This window comes from Leopardus geoffroyi, chromosome B3, assembly GCF_018350155.1.
Source record: "Leopardus geoffroyi isolate Oge1 chromosome B3, O.geoffroyi_Oge1_pat1.0, whole genome shotgun sequence".
In the NCBI taxonomy this organism is placed as follows: Eukaryota; Metazoa; Chordata; class Mammalia; order Carnivora; family Felidae; genus Leopardus; species Leopardus geoffroyi.
Genome location: NC_059337.1, coordinates 64482500 through 64505162, shown reverse-complemented (window position 1 = coordinate 64505162; position 22663 = coordinate 64482500). Strand labels below are relative to the sequence as shown.

At 45.4% G+C, this 22663-nt stretch overlaps 1 protein-coding gene across 1 annotated transcript in view; it reads right to left on the bottom strand.

Moving 5' to 3' along the window:
- RASGRP1 (RAS guanyl releasing protein 1) overlaps positions 1 to 22663 on the bottom strand; it is a 79449-nt gene that overhangs the window by 33445 nt on the left and 23341 nt on the right. The window contains exon 3 of the mRNA XM_045450075.1: positions 2467 to 2572. Coding sequence (XP_045306031.1) covers positions 2467 to 2572 — 106 coding nt within the window. The remainder of the gene's footprint in view (positions 1 to 2466; positions 2573 to 22663) is intronic.

The following is a 22663-nucleotide window of genomic DNA, read 5'->3' as shown; positions in this document are numbered from 1 at the left end:
TTATTTAAAAACACTAGATGTATCTTTAAAAGGGAGGGGTGTGTGGAGGCCTGAAAAGGTCAGGAAAGACTTCACAGAAGGATCCTGAAAGAGCCTGCCTGCTAGGCAATGAGGGAGGCAAAGGCATGCCAGGTACAGGTGTACTGAGCAGTTCCAGGTCGGGAAGAAAGGGCTTCTGGGAGAGCTGCAGGGTGGAGCTGAACGGACACCCTGACTCAGACTGTGGAGGCCTTGTCCTGGCAGCTGAGGAGTGGGGCGTTACCCGTGCGGCCTACAGGGGCTCTGGAGCAACGGGCTTATGTGACGTGCTTCTCCGGAAAGTAACGTCCAAGGTGGCTTGTGAACTGGCACGTGGGGGAGAACAGCAGTCCCAGAGAGGGGCCTAGGAGAGAAGATGGAGGCCCACATGAAGCCCGGAGTGGCGGCGGGGGGGGGGGGGGGGGCGGTGCAGGGGGAGAGAAGAAAACAGCTAAGAGTCATTTCTGAAGGAGAAGCCCTGGGACTGAGTAGTGGACTCTGTAGGAGGTGAAAGGCAGGGAGGAGTCAAATGTGCTTCTGAGGTTTCTGGTTGGGGCGATTGGATGGGCAATGACACCATGCACTGAAACTGAAACTGAAACTGAAACTGCAGGTGTCAGAGCAGAATTAATGGGCAGTAGTTGGAGATGAAGCTGGTGAGAAAACGAATTAAGGCTTGAGCATATTAAGATCCAAGTGTTGACAGGACAAATTAGTCCAGATATTTTTTACAAAATGGCTTGGGTTAAAGAAATATAGATTTGAAAGTCCATGGCACCAAAGGATGGAGGTGGAGAGCCTGGTGGGGAATCACCCAGGAAGGAGGTAGAGTGAGAAGTAAACCAGGACACTGTCCCCTTATTTAAGATGTGCTCAGAGAAGGCGCCAGATGGGAAGTCAGAGGAGGGGCGGCTCAGGAAGGAGGAGAGCCAGGGGGCACCAGCTGGGAGCCCTGCAGGAGAGGGTTTGGAGAAGCAGGGGATTGTCCACAAAGCCCAGAGTAAGCAAGGACAGAAAAGAGCCCCTGGCCTTAGCCACCAAGAGGCCACTGGTGCCACCAGGAGGCCACTGGTGACATCAGAGGAAAGTCTGAGCACGGGTGGGGGCCCAGGCTCAGTTAAGGAGTGAGTGGGAGTTGAGAGATTGGAGATAGTGAGTGCAGACTATTTTAAGACATTTGTGCATCAAATTTCTAACCCTAACAATGGAACAGAGGGAAGGCAGGGCTGAGAAGTTTATTTTTAGGTTGGGGAGACTTGAATGCGTTTTAGGCTGAGGGGCAGGTGCCATTGAGGAGGCAGAGGTGAAAGTGGAGGAAAGGGACAGGGGTGAGGGGTCAAACCTCTGGGGGGGTGGAAGAGAGCAGGGGGAGGGGAGAGGGTCTGCCCACCATGGGGACAGCCAGGGGCACAACTGAGTCCCTAGACCAACAAGTGTTTCACTGAGGAGTTTTTAATCACTGATACTGTTTAGAACTGTTGGTACGTGGAGTTAACAAAAAGTCGGAAGACTGTGAGTCAGCTTTATGACGGTTTAAAAATTCTCTGCAGACCAGACACCCACTTACGACCTGCACCTCTTATTACAGAGACCCCTCCCAATACTCTTCCCTTGGAATGCTGCTGGAAACATCTCCTTTGATCTGAAACGTAAAGATTTATAAGTAGGGTTATAGAAGAGATTCAGTCTCTTCTGGTGGCTTTTACCTTCTGGTGTGCCATGAGATGAAATGGGAGGGGGGTCGGGGGAGGGGTGAAGGATCAGAAGAGCCACCACTCGTGACTCAGTGCCAGGGACCCGGGCTTCAGGTGCTCAACAGTCTCACCCCAACTACAGCCACAGCTTACACTGTGCTCCGCGAGCAGGAGAGGGCAGGCTCCTTCTCCACCCTACTCGCTTTGCACCCCGTAAGACAGTTAAAATCCAGCCAGGTTTGCTGGGCTGAGAGCCATCTCTGCCTGAAGCAGAAGAACCAGCAGACTCCAGCTACTGGGGTGTCGTGCAGCAATTTCCAGAACCTGGGGAAAATTGAGGAATTGGACAGGAAAGCCAGTTTCTCATCTGAGTTATGACTGCACCGCACCCCCCCCCCCCCCGTCAGTTTGCACAGGATGAACAGGGATTATTACTAACCTACAGGACACGTATTTTTACTAGCCAGACACGCTGAAGACCACTGTGTTTGCCCGTTGCTTTGACTACTTGCCAGAGCAATCAGCATTGCTAACACTGCCCCACCCAACAGAAGTGACACATACGTGTGCGTGTGCATGCGGACACCCAAGACACACAGACAAACCCCATACCTCTCAAAGGACATTTGGACCCATTTACCACTCGGGGTTATTCCAAACCAATCAACATGAAAGCAAATTTCAAATCTCAAGATTTGAAATACTTTTGAATGAATCCCGCTTGGGGACCATCAGCCACTGTGCTAAAGGATATAGGGTGATAACTTTCTGGAGCAGTTCAGCAGAGGAAATGATAATTCGGTGCATGGCCAGCATGACTTGCAACAGTTGGTTACTTCGACACAGGTTTCCATCAGCATCTGAAAGCATAAAGAGCAGCATCTGAGCGAGGCCCCCGTGAGAAATGAGTCCCCCACGGGACACGTGACAACCCTCCGTCACTTGAAGGTGGATGGCCAGAGAGGGGGTGCTCCACACAGTGCTCTTCTCCCCCGTCTTGAGCACTGCACACCCCTCCCTTCTCTGCTTCTTACCCTCCTGCTGCATTCCCCCCTTCCCAAATTGTTCATTTTGATGTTCTTTAACCACCCCACCTGAAAGATGGGAGAATTTTGGGAAAGGGATAAAATTTGCACTGTATCCTTGAGTCTCTGTTGGAAACAGAAGGAGATACAAGTTTTGTGGGGCCTAAAGTGCATATAATGGGGGGGGGCTTTCTAGGGTCAGAGTGAAAAAACACAGTCTTAACAGATTACAGTTAAACATAATACTTTTGTAAAATTGACAAGAACACACGATGGCAAGAATACACGACTGTGGCTCTCCCATGGCCTTGGAAGGTATTCACGCCAGTGAGGGGCCCTGAACAAGCTTTCCTAGTTTTAGAGCAATATGCCTCTGGATGAAAATAAAGGAGGAAGACTATGGACAAACATTACATTTGGAGATTTATGGGTGGGTTACAAGTATCCATGATGGTTCACTTCAAAGATCATGGCTAGCTAGGTTTTCCAAGTCTCAGCAGGAACCAAATAACGAGACGCATTCTATACATGGCATTGGGTGTAAATACTCCCTTTGGAGTGGTTTCCAAAATCTTTTCAACAGCTGTGGCCTGAAGTGTTGGTTATTTGCTGCCAGATCTATTCTCTGTCCTTCACCATGGATTGCATAACCCTTGCCAGCCAGCTTCCAGTTGGGTTCAGCCATGGGGAAGCATCAGCAACAGATGGGAGGAGGGAGGACTCAAGATATTTCTCTCTCATCCCCTCTCTGCTTTGGTGCTATTTCCCTGATAGCAGCTATAGGCCTCTTCAATGAATGACCACACTGGCTGGCCACTCCCCCATGACTCCAGCTCTCACTGTATCTAACACTTTTAATCTTCCTTGACCCTGTGGCCCTAGGTGGTGGTGATGGGGGTGGGGGGTAACTTGTGGTTGTTGACAGCCCGGGTGCAGCATCCCTTAACAGCATCCTCATCTCTGTCAGGAGTTCCTTCGTTTGAGTGCTTTCATTTAAACAAACCACATGAATTCGCTTCTCTGACGGGAACTTGAATGATTCCGGGCACAGTATCAGATGGAAGAACAGACACGACTTGCCCTGCCATTTCATCTCTCCGAGGGCACCAAATGATAAATGAAGGACACGGGGCTCAGGATTCAGAAAGTCCTGGCTCGTCCTCAAATGATGACCTGAAGTCACAGTTCACTGAGAAAATATGAGTGAATGGACATGATCACTTGCCTTCCCCTCACCAACCCCGCCAATTCGTGCGCATGCTCTTTCTCTCACTGCCTGCCCTCCCGTTTCCATGAGAGGCCTTGCAGAGGCCATGGCTTCCACCATGCATGGGGTCTCCTCCGTTCTCTAGGGTGGTGATCCTGCCTTCGTCCACTTTTTCTCCTGCATTCTCAACTCTTCTCTCTCTCCTGCCTTACCTACCCATGGCATTTAAACATTACCCCTGCCTTGCCCCAATCTCCTATTTAAAACAAAATGAAACAAAACCTTAAGCTCTCACCACCTCTAAGACTTCTCCGTTTCTCTGTTCCCCTTTGTAGCAGAACCTGTCATCAATTTCTCACCTGCCATTCATTTTCAACCGTCCCATTTTGACTTTTACCTCTGTCCTCCCACTAAATATTTTATTCTCAGGGTCACCAAATCCAATAGTTTCTTTCTCTGGCTTCATGTTAACTTTATGAGTCAAGTTGCATTCAGCCCAACCCAACCTAAGTTGACAACCATCTTTCCCGGAACACTTGCTTCTCTTGGCTTCCACAACATCACACTGTCTCAGTTTCTCTCTCACGCTCGTCTTCTGTCTCCTCTTCCTCTGCTGAGCATTTAAATGTCACCACACTCTGTGGCTTAATCCTCCCACTTCTTTTCAAAATAATTTAAAAATTTTGAAACTTGTTACATTTTAAATTGAAAATTTTAACTTTTTTTTTTAACTTTTTAACTTTTTTCTAGGTGAACTCATCTATTCCTATGGCTAAAATCCCACATCTGTTTGCTGATGACTGCCCAACTCTTATCTGTAGCCTGAGTACCAAACTAACATGTCCAACATCCTCCTTGGCAAAGTTACTCAGACGTCCAATTTCAAACTTAACTAACTCATCCCAACAAAACTCTTGACCTCTCTGTCTCTCCCCCCCCCCCCCCGCCCATTCCTCCTCCTCCTCTCAGGATATGACAGCACCAACTACACTCAGTTACCCCAACAGAAAACCTAGGAGTCATCCTTAATTTGTCACTTTCCCTCACACACAATCCATCAGCAAGTCTTGAATTCTACTTGCAAAATGTCACCAGTACCACCCAAGAGTGACCTAAAAGACCCCCTGCTTCCCCTCTTGTCCCCCTACAATCCATTCTCCACACACACGCCAGGAGTGAGCCCCTAAAACCCATAAACCAGGTCATGTCCTTCATACACTTTCATGGATTCCATTACACTTGTAACAAAACACAAAATCCTTGCTGTAGCTAGTGAAGTTCCATATATCTGCCCCCTTCTACTATCGCCCACTTCATTTCACACCACATCACTCCTCTCCATCTCTCTATTTACACCTCAGACCTTCCAAGGTTATTCATGTACCTTATGGCCTTTGCATTTGATATTTCCTGCAATGTGGTCTTTTTTTCTCTTGGCCTATTCATGTCATTCGGGTCTCAGTTTCAACATCACATCCTTGGAGAGGTCTTCCTTGAACCACCTGAGGTGGCCATTCCCCTGCCTGAGATTCTGCACAGCACTTATCATCCATTATTAGAAGTTATCTTTTTGTTTGTTATTTTCTGAGTCTCACTAGAATATAAGCTTCATGAGCCCTGTCTGTTTTTCCCATGACCATATTTCCAGGGCCTAGAACAAGGAGGATACATGGCAGTAATTCATTAAATAGTTGTTGAGTCAATGAGTGAACTGTATCAAACAGGAGAACCCTTAACTTTTCATGTTTTTGGATATTCAGTTTGCTTTGTCATGAGCTATTTTGCTGATGAGATACATAATCTACACACTTGTTTTCTCAAGGTTACAACTTGAGAAACTGGGGCACCTCAGTGGCTCAGTCAGAGCATCCAAATCTTGATTTCAGCTCAGGTCATGATCTCATGGTTTGCGGGATCGAGCCCTGCATTGGACTGACGATGGCACGGAGACTGTTTGGGATTCTCTCTCTCCCTCTCTCTGCCCTTGCCCTGCTCATACTCTCTCCCCCTCTCTCCAAAATAAATGAACTTTAAAAAAAAAACAAACCAAAACTTGGCAAATCATCTTTATGAAGTATTCAGTTAGGCTGGTTATAGTTCTGTTACTCTTTCATCAATTCTTCTCAACTTAGTGAGGAAGGGTTAATATCATGTTGGGCATTTTCACCACGAGCATCTTGGCCCACAAGTGTTTTTGCCACAAAACTAATAGTCTGTAAGGCCATTTTGCCGTACAAGATTTAAAAAACTAACCAGGGGGCGCCTGGGTGGCTCAGTAGGTTAAGCATCTGACTTCAGCTCAGGTCATGATCTCGCAGTTTTCGAGTTTGAGCCCTGCACTGGGCTCTGTGCTGACAGCTCGGAGCCTGGAGCCTCCTTCAGATTCTGTGTCTCCCTCTCTCTCTGTCCCTCCCTTGCTCGCACTCTGTCTCTCAAAAAAAAAAAATAAAATAAAATAAACAAACATTAAAAAAATAACTGGTGGACAGTTTGGCCTCATCTCTCCTTCATGCAGCACTTCCATTTTACAGGCTATAAAGCTCAGTCCTCATAATGGTCTATACAGTGGCAGAGTTTTGAACCTACATTTCCTACCAAACTTGGAATGTCTGCTAGTGGACATGTGACAATATGCCAAGGACAAGCGACAGTGGAGAAGGCTTTCAAAACGCAATACAAATCTCAGCTATAAGTATGCATCCTAGTATTTTGAAATGGATACCTCTCTTAATGAAGGAAGAAATTTTAGCCACAAGACAAATCAAACAAAAGAAAGAAAAAAAGGGATAATACTATGAATGAAAGACTTTGAAGACTATGCTTAGATGTAATACACAAAATAAACTCAGTTATTTGCACAGTATGGCCAACACACTTTTTAAATGTACTCAAACATTTTGTATTTTGCAATAGTGTTCTTAATTTTGTTATTCATTTTTCATGTTTTTAATGAATGTCCCTCTTCTGTTTTTTTTTTGTGATTTTATCTTTTTTGGAAAATTGTGTTTCAGCTGATTAGTTATGCAGTGAAAATGCTTGTGGTAAAAATGCTCACGGCAAACGTGTTTATACAGCAACTACACGTAACTGGTTAGTTTTCCTCTCTCTGTTTTCTGGCTTAACTTCTGTAATGGTTATCTCTTGCCACAAAAATTCCAGATAACAAACCACCCAACACTCAGTGACTTCAGAAAGTAATCAATTATTTTTTCTCAAGTGCTATGAATTGGCTGGGGACAGGGGATCGGCACGTAGAGGCTGGGCTTTACTGGGGGCCTCCGTTCTGCAGACTCTGTTCTGTTCTTTCATGGTGACAGCAGGGCACCAAAGGGCAACTGGAAATACCGAAGGCCTCTTCAGCTTAGGTTTGGAACTGGCATGCTGTCGCTTCTGCCTTATTCTGCTGGCCACAGCAAGTCACACTGCGGGGTCTCCAGTGAAGGAGCAGGGACCTTAAAGTTTCGTGAAAAATATCACTGACACTGAGAAAGTGGAAAATGGGGGTAGGGGGCTAATGCAATCACATCTTACCACAGTTATGAGGGGATAACTTTTCAGTTCAGCATCTGACAATATAGTTTTTATAATGCTCCGTTCCTCACCAGGGTAGTAGCGTCATGTTCCAAATACTAGGGTAAAAAGCAGGGGAACTGAAACATATTTGTAGGGTATGCACTGGAATATCACAGGAGCTACAGACACAGTCACAGGCTTTTTCAGCATAGACACGCTTGCTATCTCCACTGTTCTTTGTGGCTGGCCGGCATCTTTCCATGCATGCTCACGTACTGGGGGAAGGGGCTTAGAAGTGTCCTGGGTGAGATCAAAACCAAGTGACCTATGGAAGGATTCAAGGAGCTAACTAGGTTTGCCACCGAGGAAATCAAGGAGGGATACCAGGATTGTCTTCACATATCTGGGGTACTATTCGTGGGAGAAGGTTTAGATTTGTTCTGTGTGGCCACAAATGGCAGAACCAGAGAGAATGAACCAGAAGCGGATGAGAAAGAAAGAGGGTTGTGCACCACATGGAGCAGAAGGTTCGAACCAACAGGACTGCAACAACGGAAGCACTCCCATCACAGAGATATTCACGAGGAGGCTGGAGAGGGACACTTGATTACATCATTTTGACTGGCATAGCAGCTATTATCTATTGAAGTCATACCAATACCAGGAGCTGTGCTAAGCACCTTCATGATGTTATTTCTAATTCTGAAAATAATTTGGCAATATTGCTCAAAACTTATAGCCGAGGAAATCGTAGTATAGAAAGATGAGGTAATCTGTTCTGGGTCAAAGAGAAAAAGAGTTAGGATCTGGCTCCAGGTCTGTTTGATTCTAGAACTGCAGCTCTTTCCACTACACTCAGCTGCCTGCTGCCCGGCCATTTGTCAGGACAGGGAATTCAAGGGTTAAATGAGGGGGCTGAAGGAGATGAGCTTTAAGATCTCTTCCAGTGCTCAGGGCTGAATCTAAGAGATGCTGCTGGGATACAGGGTTGGAATTAATGCACATTTGGAAGAATAGCTTTTGTACTCCTGGTGATTTCTGAAAAACTCTTGCATGCCTTGGCTGATTGATATTGATCATTAAAGTTGTCCTTCAGTAAGAAGAGGGCTGTACCCAAGATTCAAAACCATATTCACTCTCCACTTTTGCCTTGTAACCCCTCTTCCAGAGTTCCATGACGTCCCCCCACTGTGGCTCTGTGGGAGTGAAGGCTGGCAAATGGTAAGGCCAGGAGGGGATGACTCACTCTGCAAAGGGAGGCAGGAATGGGGTGAGGGAGGAAGAACTCTACATCTACATCCAGAACCCCCTTCTTGGTTCTGTTTCACCAGGAGAATTTCTGCATGTTCACTTGCCCTCATTACCACCACATCTCTCCAACTCTATCTTCGGCCTCCGTGTGACCTCATTAAGGATGTATTCCCTTCCTGACTTCATCTCACAGAACAAGCACCTCTTCCTTTTTGAGAGGAAGCGCCTCCCTTTCAAAGTCAGATTTCTAAGTGGGTGGTCAAGGGGGATTTACCTTCCAGACTGCAAGATTTAATTTTGATATTTTGATATAATTGCTGTAAGCTGATTTAAATATTTCAATGAATAATTTCATTTTGTTTGCATCTTTAGGCTTTTAAAAATGCAGGGTGTCATACTAAAAATTCTAATAAGTAAAATGTGCAATGCATAATAAAATGTGCATATTTTCTCAGTACCATCTGCTCCTCCTAACACTTTAGGGGAGACTTCTTTAAAGGGCTGAAACCTCAGTGGGTACAAAATGTCAATCTTATATAATCTATCACTAGACTTGGGGAGTAACGTATGCTGTTAGGGAGGTATATTAAAGACCAACCCAAACTGTGGAAAAAGAAAAGCCATGTGGCTTCCAGAAAGTCATGTGTCTATGAACCAAAAAACCCATTTTCCATCATTAGACTCAGTGGCGGCCATGACTACACTATAGGGAATCACAGAATCTCAGGGTGGAGAAGACCTCTGACATCTTCTACCTCAACCTTCTATCTCATGCATTGTTTCTTCCTAAAAGCACCACAGGTAACTTGTTACCTAGCATCTACTTGCACATTTCCAATGAAAGCATATGGCTCCCTAATTATTCCATATACTGACTTTTCATTCTACTTCAACAGGAAACATTTTTGATGCAATTAACCAATACTGGTCCGTAATCCCTCTGTGCAAGGTGCTATCTTAGATCCCAAAGGAAAGCTGAGGAGCTCTAAGGAAGCCCCTTGTCATTAAGGAGTCAACAATCTGGTTGGGGAATAAAACATACCCAAGACACATGATAATATCAGGCAGTAAATATTAAGGGTGAAGCTCTTACAGAGAGCACACTGAAGGATGCAAAGTTCAGAGGAAGCAGAGACCCATCCACTCATGATGGTTCAGGAAGCATCTTGATACCCGTGGTGAAGTGACCCAGAACTTTGAGATTATTCAAGAGATCATATGGTTCAGCCCTTTGCCCCTCAATCACTCTGTACACTCTTTTCTTCCTTTCCTTGGTTTAATCTTAAATATTTGCCTCTCACAGCAATGAACTACTCCCTAATGATTAGAATCCCATGAGAGTAAATCTGTACTCAGCTGCATTCCAGGCCCTGCTTCTTGCTGACAAGTGGGGTGACCTGCCTACAGCACAGGCTCACCTGGGGATGAGACACATCACTTGCTCCAAGATGGACATAAAATATGGCCCACCCCAGAGAAACTGCAGAACAGAGTCTTTGCTTCCTCTTTGTTTTGGTTTCCACAGAAATCTCTTGACACGGAAGTCTCATGACCAAAGACAAAAGGTCAGAAATTGGCTTATCACAGGTAGGCCAGACCACTGGGGGCATAACACAAAGTAACAGGTATGTCAAAACCAGTGACCAGAAAATGATAATGGGAACACTATGGACAGAAAACCATGAGAGCAGAGGTGAATCCAGAACCCAGAGCAGGGCAGAAGCTGCTAATGGAGGTCAGTGTCTCCAGAAATGAGAAGAAGACTGGATCCAGGGAGAAGCTGACAGACACACAGAATTATGAAGTGTAACAGTTCATAAATGTTTTAAAGAAATAAAATCTACTTGACAGCAAGACTATTACATTCATTAAATCCTGTTTGGAGAAGGTAAAAAATCAGCAAGCTGAAAAAACAACTTAACAGTTTGTCATTGTCCTTGGTTTTGTTTTGCTTTCTGGTGCCCACAGCTGCCACTGGGGCAGCAAGTGCGCCTGAAGGAGGAACAGGGTGATGCATGCCTTCAACTCTCACAACTTCTACCACCTGCACAGCTTCCAACACGTGTCGGATACCACCTTGCTCTTGCTTTGGTGCCCCAGCCCCTCAAGCCTGGGGGCAGGAGAACAAGCAGGAGGAAGCGAGTGATCTACCAGGATGGAGTCATACTTCACAGGGCAAGGGAGACAATCGGTACGGCCACTGCCAGCGGTACGCGGGTGGGAGTTTAGAGAACAGCTCTCCTGGGGGTGAGGGGGACCCTGATTTGTAGTGTTTGCAGACTTCTATGACCTAAATACTCCCATTACGGCCAATTCCAAGCTACTAGCACAAAGCCACTGAGCGCGGAGCTGGGGTGAGATGCTCGCAGTCAGCTCTGGCCAGATGCAAACTCTAGCAGCAGACCCAAGGTCGACACCATCGGTCTTGCCAAGCGTCCTGCTGTACTTCTTCCTATCAGGTGCTCCTGACTCCTCACCTCAAGCCTTCTGGGCCTCGCCTAGTGACAGAATGAGCAGTTAATCCAGATCAAGAAGCTCCTCGGGTGGAGAAGGGTGAACCCTCTCAGAGAGATCTACATCACAGCAGCGATTTCTTGAAGTGGTTAGTGCCCTAACCCAGGACAAACATTTTAATGTAAGGTGAGGATGTGGCAGAAGGGAGGCTCCCAGTGCCTTGTAAATCCAGCCCTGCTCTTACTCCCTCTGGGATAACCTGGCATATCACACCCAGGCCAAAGGCATGGAGCCTGCCTTGTGAGTGCGAGGATGTAGGACTAGTTAGAATATTTCCTATTCCGTGGCCCAGTACAGTGTCCAGGAGCTCCGAGTATCTTGGTTGAATCTGGCTTTTAATTATTTATTTGCAATGGCTGGGGAATGCCAGGACACAGACAATACGCAAGCCCCAACTGAACCATGACCTGCAATTTCAAACTTCTGCAACAGGCCTTTAAAAAGCAGAGTATTACCCAAGTGGGGAAGAGGCTGGTCAGGCTCACCTCTTTTCTCTGCTCCCACCCAACCTCTGGGTGGTGATGACAGCCAAGGTGAGGGACTCAGAGAAGGGGAAAACCTGGCTCAGCAGCCTCTACAATAAAGGGGATCTGGTCTAATCAGGCCTCTCTCGACTCCTGACCCAGAGAGGCCAACCAAGGAGATGCCTGGTGAAGGAAAAGAACCTATGCACCATCCCTTCATTCTACCTACTTTCCATTCTGTTGGGGCAGAGCTGTGGATTGGGGGGGGGGGGGGTGGCAGGCATTTCAAGTGGAACAGCATCTACTTACACGCATGCATACACACACACACACACACACACACACACACACACACACACACACACACACACACACTGTCCCTGAAGCCAGTGGAGAACCGCGCTGGTCTCCCCAGATGACAACACCTAATAGCAATACTTTGTTTTTATAGCACTTAGTTTCCACATACAAAATCACCTGTGTGGAACATGGGAATTTCACAACTCTGTGCTGTCTCAGGGACCGTTGGCTCAAGTTTAAAGATGAAGAAATAAGGTAATCATGCCTTGGCCATGGTCACAGGGCTGGTGAGTGGAGGCTCCTGGACAGCAATGATCCTCTGGCTCCCAGCCTAGGGCTCTTCTTACCTTGGCACCAGTGTCTCTTCAGGGATTAGGTGAATGGGGTGAAGACTGGTTATATTGGGAAGAGCTCTAGCTTTTGGCCATCCATGCTACCAGGCTAACTCCTTTACCGGCAGCCCCACTTCTGGTTCTCTGTCCAAGAAGCCTGCACCCATACAAACCAACCTTCTCACTACAATCATGGCACATTCCCTAACAATCACCCTGGAGAGCCTAACAAACCTACCACTTTTCATGGCATCAACACAAGGCAGCTATTGCTGGCACAATTTAGCTAGGACAACCAGAACCCAGAATGCCTGGTGAGCCAGTGGCCATGTGGGTGGAAATGCCAAGGCCCCTGGGAACTCCCAGCCCTCCTGTGTCGGCCTGCCTCCCCCTCTCTGGTGCAGCAGGTGCTCTCTCCACTCCCTTGGCCAAGCCATCAGCAGGAACGTTCCTCCCTGGGCACGGCTTTTCTTCCAAAGCGTGAAGCTCTATGTAAAAGATGACCCAGATTTTTCGGATGAGCGACTGCAATCTATAAATGTCTAACCAAGTGCATGAATCGCCTAATGTGAAAAAGAGCTCTTAGCTGTGTCGCCTCTGCTGAGCAAGACAGCTGGCCTTCCCTGGGGACTGCTGCCTCAATCTGGACCTGTCACATCTGAAGAATATGGGGGCTGAGGGAAGCTGTCCTCGTCAGTTCTGCAGATTGCACACAGTTCTTGAGATGGGAGCTGGGGGACTGGGCTGGCACCTAGAGAACAGGGAGGGAGAGGTGTGACAGGTGCTGGGTGGGCCCCCGTGATCTGACCCTGGGACAGCACCATGACCTCAAACTCTGTGAGCCACTGTCGGAAGATAGCACCAACTAAACCCAGCATGCAGCTGCTTCTCTGGGTCCAAATCCCTGGGAGCAAATTATCTGCCTGGGTAGCTATGCTGCCGTTTGAGTCTTTGGTGAGCTACCGTCAGTAGAGCCTGCTTGGCTCACGCAGTCATCTTCCCCCACCACAGCAGCACAGGGATGTGTCAGGCAGAGACCTGTCTTGGCTCCCCAGAGGACACAGACAGCTGCCAGCAGGTGGCCGGGAGAGAGGCCAGCAAAGGGGGAGTGGACACAAAGAAAAAGAGACACACGCAAACAAAACAGGGAGGAAAATCTGGGACAGCACTCTTCCCTTGCTCGCTGGAGCACATTCCTATGGCTTCATTCTTGACTGTTACATTTTGAGCCTTTTTTGCATGTTTGTTGTCAGGCCGCATAGGTACTAAGAAGCAGCCTGGGGAACTTCCCAAATGCTCTCCAGGGAAAGAATTAATACAAGGCCTGGCTGCGATGGACTGGTTAGCCTCACAGTCCACCTTCTTCAACAGGTTTTTCTCAGTGTGTGTGACTTGATCCTAACAGACCTCGTTCCAGGGCATGGCAGGACTGAGGCAATCGCTACGTATTGACATCAGACAGCACTACACTGAGTATAGTCTCATCACAAACTGTGCTTTCACCAAAGACTCGGCTCTCGGTGTATAATCCCCTGCAGCGAGCAGTCCTGTACGAGACCATCATCAGATCACCATGTAGGCGAAAGCCACTCAGCGAAGTCTTTTGCAATCAGACAGAAGTTACTGTGAAAGTCTCATCCCGCCTTCTTTGGTTGTATAGGATTAGATTACTTAAATACAGAAAGGTGCTCAGTAAACTGTGAGGCACTCCGGCAGTTGGTGAATTGTTCTTATTTCTCTTGCTGGGTTTGGAATACCATTTTGTTTTTCTCGTTGCTCCTGTTAGTCTCCAGCTACTCCGGATGGAACTCTTGACTTTTCATGAAACACTATAACCATAACTCAAAGGGTGGCTATCCACTGTGGTATGAAATGCTGCCTGTGCCAATGAGACTGGACTTGGTTTCCTCTCAGGCACGGTCCCGCTCCATGGCAGAGTTAGTTGGGGGCCTTCCTAACTTCCTTGCAATCCTAGGTTTGAAGTGCACCTGCCCCTCAGACTCTCAAGACAGGAGGACAGCTCAGAGTTTGGTGAGGTGCCAGAGAAATCTGCATGAGGACCTGAGAAACAAGTCTGGTCCTAACAGACCTACACACCTTACTATCCAGAGAGAACAGATAGTAAGACAGCCTTACTATCCAGAGAGAACTGCAGGGATGGGCAAAGAATCTCTTACAGTCTGAGGGAAAAAAGAAACTTCCCTCTACTCAGGAGCCAAGAGCCAAATAAGAATGTTCCAAAACACCCCAACTGGTGTTGGGTGCTGTCACCATCTTACAGAAACTGGTGCTGTCACCATCTTACAGAAATAGCCCAAATGCAGCAGTGAAACACCATGCTGATACCAACTAGAAGATGGAAGAGCCAGGAGGATATTTGGCATTGCTGGAGTAAATGCGACATCGGACTAGAAGAAATGAACCACGTTCAAAGGTTAGCCTGACCCTGTCTCCTTCTCTGGGTCTTTTTGTTAACACACATGAAATGCTTCTTGCGTGGAAGAGAGCCTTTACATGTGTTAACTCTATGACATAGGTGATATTATTATCTGACAGATTAAGAAAGACACTGAAGCAGAAAGGGGCTGAGCTAACTTCCCTGAGTTCAGTTATGAAGTGGCAGACCAGGGATTTGAACCCAGGCTGCCCAGGCCTCAGATAGCTCTGATCATTTCTGAGCCACAGCCTGCTCATTTGCATAGTGAGAACTTGGCAATGTCCTGCCCCCATGCCGCCCAGTAGAGAGATAATCAGGAGATCAGTCGAGATAAGGAAGGAGCTGTGATATCTTCTGGGGAGAACAAGGTCCTGAACTGAGTCCAAACCATGTAACATCTGGTTGACTTGTGGGTCCTGAATATCTAGGCTGCCTGACAGTTGTCACGTAGGCACATGAAACCCTCACTCTGTTGCTGAAGTGCATTTATTGGTGCTTTCTTGCCGACCACAGTCTCCTCAGATGCTAGCTCTTTTGAGCCTCATGGCAAATCGGTGGGACAGGTATTATTTTTATTATTTTTTGGGAGGTGGGGGGTGGAAATGGGAGAGTAAAGCGGTGTGATCTGCCTCAAGTGACACATCTGATGAGTGACTGCTGGGGCTTAAATTCTGGTCTTTTGACACAAGCCCTGCCCTTTCCACCGAATGCCACTGCTTCTCATTCTGAGAGGCGTGACGATTAAAGGCACATCCTTCACCTCAGCACCTGAGGGTTGCTGGATCCAGCTTAGACTGTAAATGAGAATACTAACATCAACAACTGCCACCATGGATCGAGCATCCCATGTGCTGGGTATTCTAATTATTACCACCTATGTACGCTAGATGATTCTCCATTTCACACATGAAGAAACACTCAAGAGAAGTAAAATAACTCAGTACTGGTCCCAAAGAGAAGAGGCTGGGAGGAAAGGGAACTGCTGTCCTGGTTATCGTTGTTTGTTTTTTAAAAATACTTATTTATTTTGAGAGAGAGAAAGGGAGGGAGGGCGGGTGGGCGAGGATGCAAGTGGGGCAGGGGCAGAGAGAGAGAGAGGGAGAGAGAATCCCAAGCGGGATCCGTGCTATCAAGCAAGCCTGATGTGGGACTCCAACTCATGAGCTGTGAGATCATGATCTGAGCCAAAATCAAAAGTCAGATGCTCAAACGACTGAGCCACCCAGGCACCCCTGTCCTGGTTATAATTCTGACTCCAGGGTTTTTAGTCTATGATGGAAACCATCAGTTTCCTACAGTCTCTAGTCCCCTGCTGCACCCATTAACACTGGGTTCATTACCTTCACTTAAATCATAGCGTATAAGAATAGCCATTGGCTAGCAACCACTGTTAACACACAACAGTAAGCACACTTACTGTGAAGAGTTAAATGCCTTTAGAGGGAAGAAACAGCTAAGGATTTATATTCCCAGGACCTGGAGAATGTGAGAGGACGCGGGGGGGGGGGGGGGGCGGTGATGACGAGGAAATTTTAACATAGTTTTTAAAAAGAAAGGGTGAAAACAAGAGTTGAGAAACTATAAGGACAAAGCAGGAACTAAGATTTAGACTGTTCTTTCAACCTGTGTTAATGTCACTGGCATTTAATTCCTTCCATTCACAGATCTAGAGAGAACAGTCCCTTGACACAGTAACAATAAGAGCTTCTCAGATACCTTTAAGAATCCTTCGTCTTAAGGTCACTGTGCCATAGAACAATATGTCCTCAAGTGAGGAGCCGGATCAAGATGGCAGAGTGGGAGGGTCCTGAACTCAGCGCCTTCCACAGACACAAGAAGCCTGCAACTACATACACAGTAACTCTGTCTGAGAGTGACCTGGAGCAGAACAGCTCGTTCACAGCTAAAGATATAAAGAAAAAGTCATATTGAGAGGGGTAGGTGTGGCAGGGATGCAGTCTGGGCAGGACCTACACCCCCAGCATGGCAGTGCACAAGTGAGAGGGATATCACCAGTACTGAGGTCCTCTCCGAGGAGTGAGGGGCTTGAGTTCCACCTCGGGCACACCCCACCACTGGGGACCTGCACCCCCACAGATGAGCCCCCATAAAGTCTGTCTTTCAAAATCAGCAGGGCTTAATGCAGACAGAACTAGAGGGCTAAAGGAAATCAAGACTCCACTCTTAAAGGGTCCACACATAATCTCACTTGCTCCAAGACCCAGCACAGAGATGGCAGATGAAAAAATGTCTGGACCACATGTAAAGGAGATTTACTGATTTTCAAGCACGTGCTAGAGGGGTAGGGATTTGTAGGAACTTTCTCTGGGAATGAAGTGCTTGTAGGCACAACTTTTTTTTTTCCCCCTCTGCTTCTGTCTAGCTGGTCCAACACTGGTGGGTGCCAGTTCTGACACTATCTACCTTGCTAGCAATCGTCACCCAACACCACTGTTCCCCTGCAGACCTGTCCCACCCAACTCGCCTGTGTTGCAGGCACCCCTCCTAGCAAGGGGGCTCTTGCCCTGCCACACCTGGCAGGCATCCTTGGCTGAGACAATGCCCTCTCCAAGTGGCTCCTGTCACATCACACCCAGAAGTTGGCCTCAGCCAGGACTGGCACCAGGCCCGAGTGGCTCCCACTATGCCGCACCCAGCAGGTGGCCTCAGGTGGGACCAACGCCCCTCCAAAACACCTCCTACCACTGGAGGGTGGAGGTAGCATCCTGGCCCACCAGTGTACCCATAAAAGTCATGGCTAGGCTTTACAGTCAGCCCTTCCCTCCACCACACACACAGCAGTTGCAGCCTATCCACAACAGGAGGGTGCATATATCCCACACAGGAGATGCCTGTGGAGCACCTTGTTCTGGTGACCAGAGGTATTGTGCTTCTGGGCCCCACAGACACCTTCTACACAAGGCCAGTCCTTCAGGACCCAGAGATGGAGTTAATCTACTGAATACATAGAAAAAAACACAGAGAGTTCAATAAAACGAGGAGACAGAGATACGGTTAAAAAGAGAGAACAAGACAAAAACCTCAGAAAAAGAACTAAAAGAATGGAAATAAGCAATACCTCTGATCAAGAGTTCAAAGTAATGGTCATAAAGATGCTCACTGCACTTGGGAGAAGAATGGATGAATATGGTCACAATTTCAACAAAGAGAAAATATAATACCAGTATTATACTAGAGGAAATCAACAACAGATTACAAGATGCAGAAGAACAGATCAGTAATCTGGAAGACAGCATAGTGGAAATCATCCATAGTGAATAGCAGAAAGAAAAAAGAATTTAAAACTGAGGACAGGTTATGGGACCCTTGGGACATCAAGTGTACTAACATTTGCATTACAGGAATCCCAGAACGAGAAGAGAGAAAGAGGCAGAAAACTTATTTGAAAAAATAATTGAAATCTTCTCTAACCTGGGGAAGGAAACAGACGTTTAGATCCAGGAACTGCAGGAAGCTCCGAACAAGATGAACCCAAGGAAGTCCACACCAACACACATGATAATTGAAATGTCTAAAAGTTACAGGCACCTGGGTGGCTCAGCTGGTTAAACGGCCAACTCTTGGTTTCAGTTCAGGTCATGATATCACAATTCGTGAGTTCGAGGGCCACCCGCCCCCCACCCCCACCCCCACCGGGCTCAGCACTGACAGTATGGAGCTTGCTTGGGATCCTTTCTCCCTCTATCTCTGCTCCTCCCTGGCTTGTGCTCTGCCTTTCAAAATAAATAAAAAACAAGAATAAAATAAAATGTCAAAAGTTAAAGAGAGAATATTAAAAGCAGCAAAAGAAAAGCAACTAGTTACATGCAAGGGAATATCTACAAGACTATCAGCTGATTTTTCAGCAGAAACTTTGCAGTGCAGAAGAGAGTGTCATGATATATTCAAAGTGTAACGGGGGGAGGAATCTACAACCAAGAATATTCTACCTGGCAAGGCTACCTATTAAGAATTGAAGGAGATAGAGTTTCCCAGACAAACAAAAGCTAAAGTAGTTCATCACAACTAAACTGGCCTTGTAAGAAATGTCAAAGAGACTTCTCTAAGAAGAAAAGGAAATGCTATAAATAGAAGAAAATTAGGAAAGAAAAAATGTCACTGGTAAAAGCAAACATATACTAAAGGTAATGGATCAGCCATCTATAAAAGCCAGTATGAAGGCTAAAAGAAAAGAGTAGTAAAAACAACAGGATCTACAATAATTAGTTAAGTGATACACAAAATAAAAATGTAAAATATGATGTCAAATACATAAAACATTTAGGGGACAGGAGGTAAAAACTTAGTGCTTTTAGAATGTGTTTGAACTGTGTGCTGTGCACATAGGGTGTTATATATGAACCTCATGGTAACCACAAACCCAAAACCTAAAATAGATACACACACAAAAAAAGGAACCCAAAAATAACATTAAAGAAAGTCATCAAATTATATGGGAAGAGACAGAAAGAAACAGAGATGAACTATGAAAACAACTGTACAAAACAATTTACAAAGTAACAATAAGTACGTATATATCAATAATTGGACAACCTAGAAGGTATAAATTCCCAGAAGCACATAATCTTTCAAGATTGAATCAAGAAGAAATTGGAAATCTGTATAGAATTATTACCGGTAATGAAATTAAACCAGTAGTTTCCCAGAACTAGAATGAATCATCCTAAAGTTTGTATGGAACCACAAAACATCCCAAGAGCCACAAGTAATCTTGAGAAAGAGGAACAAAGCTGGAGGTATCACAATCCCAGATTTCAAGATATACTATAAAGCTACAGCAACTAAAACAGTACGAGAGTGACACAAAACCAGACACCTAGAAAAATGGAACAGAGAGCCTAGAAATAAACCCATGTACATACAGTAAATTAATCTATGACAAAGGAGACAAGACGACACAATAGGGAAAAGACAGCCTCTTCAATAAATGGTGCAGGGAAAACTCGACAGCTACATGCACAAGAATGAAACTGGACCACTTTCTGACACCATACAAAAAATAAACTCAAAGTGGATTGAAGACCTAAATAGAAAGCCTGAAACCTTACAACTCCTAAAAGAAAACATAGGCAGTAAATTCTTGGGCATCTTGGTTTTAGCAATATTTTTTTTTGGCTCTGTCCCCTCAGGCAGTGGTAACAAAAGCAAAAATAAATAATTAGGACTAGATCAGACTAAAAAATTCTGCACAGCAAAGGAAACCATTAACAAAACAAAAAGGCAACCTATTGCATAGGAGAAAATATTTGCAAATGATATACCTGACAAGGTGTTAATATCCAAAATATGTAAAATACTGATATAGCTTAACTCCTCCCCAAAAATGTGATTAAAGAATAGGCAGAGGGCACAAATAGACATTCTTCCAAAGAAGACATCCAGATGGCCTACGGATAAATAAGAAGATGCTCATCATCACTCATCATCAGGGAAATGCCAATCAAAACCATAATAAATTATCACCTCATCCCTGTCAGAATGGCTATTATCAAAAAGATAAATAACCAGTGTTGGGGTGCCTGGATGGCTCAGTTGGTTAAGCATATGATTTCGGCTCAAGTCATGATCTTAAGGTTTGTGGATTCAAGCACCTCATTGGGCCCTGTGTTGCCAGCTCAGAGCCTAGAGCCTGCTTCAGATTCTGGATCTCCCTCTCTGTCCCTCCCCAGCTCATGCTTGCTCGCTCTCTCTTTCCTTCTCTCTCTCTCTCAAAAATAAAATAAAAATGTTAAAAAAAAGAAAGAAATAACCAGTGTTGGTGAGAATGTAAAGGAAACCCTCCTGTGCTGTTAGTGGAAAGGTAAACTTGTCCAGCCACTATAGAAAACAGTATGGAGCTTCCTCAAAAAATTAAAAATAGAAATATCATATCTAGCAATTCTACTTCTTGGTATATATCTGAAGAAAACAAAAACAGTAACTCAAAAAGATATATGCAACCCTATGTTCATTACAGCATTATTTATGATAGCCAAACTAGGAAGCGACCTATTTGTCCAGTGATAGAGGAATGGATAAAGAAAATGTGGTATGCGTATACAATAGACTATTTCTCAACCACAAAAAAGAATGAAATCTTGCCATTTACAACAGCATGGATGGGCCTAGAAGGTGTTAAGTGAAATAAGCCAGAGATAAACAAATACCTTACGATTACTTATATGTGGAATCTGAGAAACAAAAGAAAGGAACAAACAAAAGAAAACAGAAAAAGACTCATAAATATAGAAAATGACCTGGGGGTTGCCAGAGGAGAGGGGACTAGGTGGATGGGTGAAATAGGCAAAAGGGGTTAAGAGGTACAATCTTCCAGTTATAAAAAAAACAAATCACAGGGATATAAACTACAGCATAGAAAATATAGTCAGTAATACTGTAATCACTTTTATGGTGACAGATGGTAACTGGACTTACTGTGATCATTTTGTAATATAGATAAATAGCAAATCACTATATAGTACACCTAAAACTAATATAATATTGTATGTCAACTATACTCCAATAAAAAATAAGACAAAGCCCTCAGTGAGAAAATTTTTAGACTAATGTTCAAAAAGCATTTTCTAGTCTTTTCATTTTGATCAGATCTTCCAAAACTTATTCACTGAAAAATTTACATTTTCAGAACTGAAAAGTAAGGGGAGATGCTTGAACAAGTTGAGATCCTGAGTTTCTGTGGGATCTAATAGGTTGATGGCAAGATTTCTCTAGTTTTGTAGCCTGTTCAACTGACCAACACCTCCTCAGTCAGCTCCTGGGATCCTGCTCAGAGCACAGGACAAGGCAATGCAAACGGGCAGGACAACCAACCTCACACACATACCCCAAAAATCCCACTCAACAACCCTGACTTGGTTTGCATAACACTATTCACTTTACAAAATACTTTCACCTGCATATCTCATTGGACTATCACAATAAACTTGGGAGGTGGCTAGGGACTCTATCTCTTTTACAGATGAGAAAGGCACAACAGGGCAGATGTTCAATCTGCCCAACCGGCATCTGTTCAGGTTGATGAGGGCCTGTGCCATACAGGTTATTAAGTATTTTGCCTATCACTCCTGGATAAACAACTGGCTCATGGATAACACCATCACCAAAGAGCAGAGTTGGGAGTTTCAGGTTTGGATGTTCTTATCATCAGTCGAGGGATTTTGTTTAAAGAGTGCTGTGACAGGTATGGGATGGGGGGTGTGCAGAGATAACCAGGATCCTGTCCCACTAAGTATTCAGGAGCTACCAGGTCTAAAAAAATACGGTACAAATACAGCAAGGGCCTGGAGAGAGGTACCAACAGAACACTAAGGCAGTGTGGAGGAGGGCTCAAATTTTGACAGATGAAGATGGAAGTGAGCATATTCTGGGCTGGGGGAGAAATGGCTTTGTGGGAAACGAGACAGTTACAAGTATATCTGGGAAAAGATGTAAAGCCCAGTTTGGCTGAATCAGAAAGCACTGGTCAGGCAGGGAGAGAAATGTGGAAATGGAGATTAGGGTTGCACTGTGGGGACTTCACACACTAAACTTGGGAGCTGCCCTTACTCTGACCTTCACCTTCACCTTCTGCCAGAGCAGATGGTCTACAGAAGGAGCAAAGCAGTGTCCTCTCACCTAGCATTCTGTTCCAATTACCACATTTTGCACCTTACAACCTTGGCCCTTCTCTTTTCAAGGTGGATCTCTAAAGAACCTTGAACTTATTTTAATTTCTATGTGCATATTTCCCCCTAACCGCAAAGACCCAAAGAGACACAGCCACCAAGGGAAGGCTAGAAAGTGTGTATGTATATGTATGTGCACTTGCTGTCACAGTGAGGTCATATCAGAGTATGAAATGCTGTTCTTCATTAAACTTAACTAATTTTCAATTAAAGAAGACAGTTA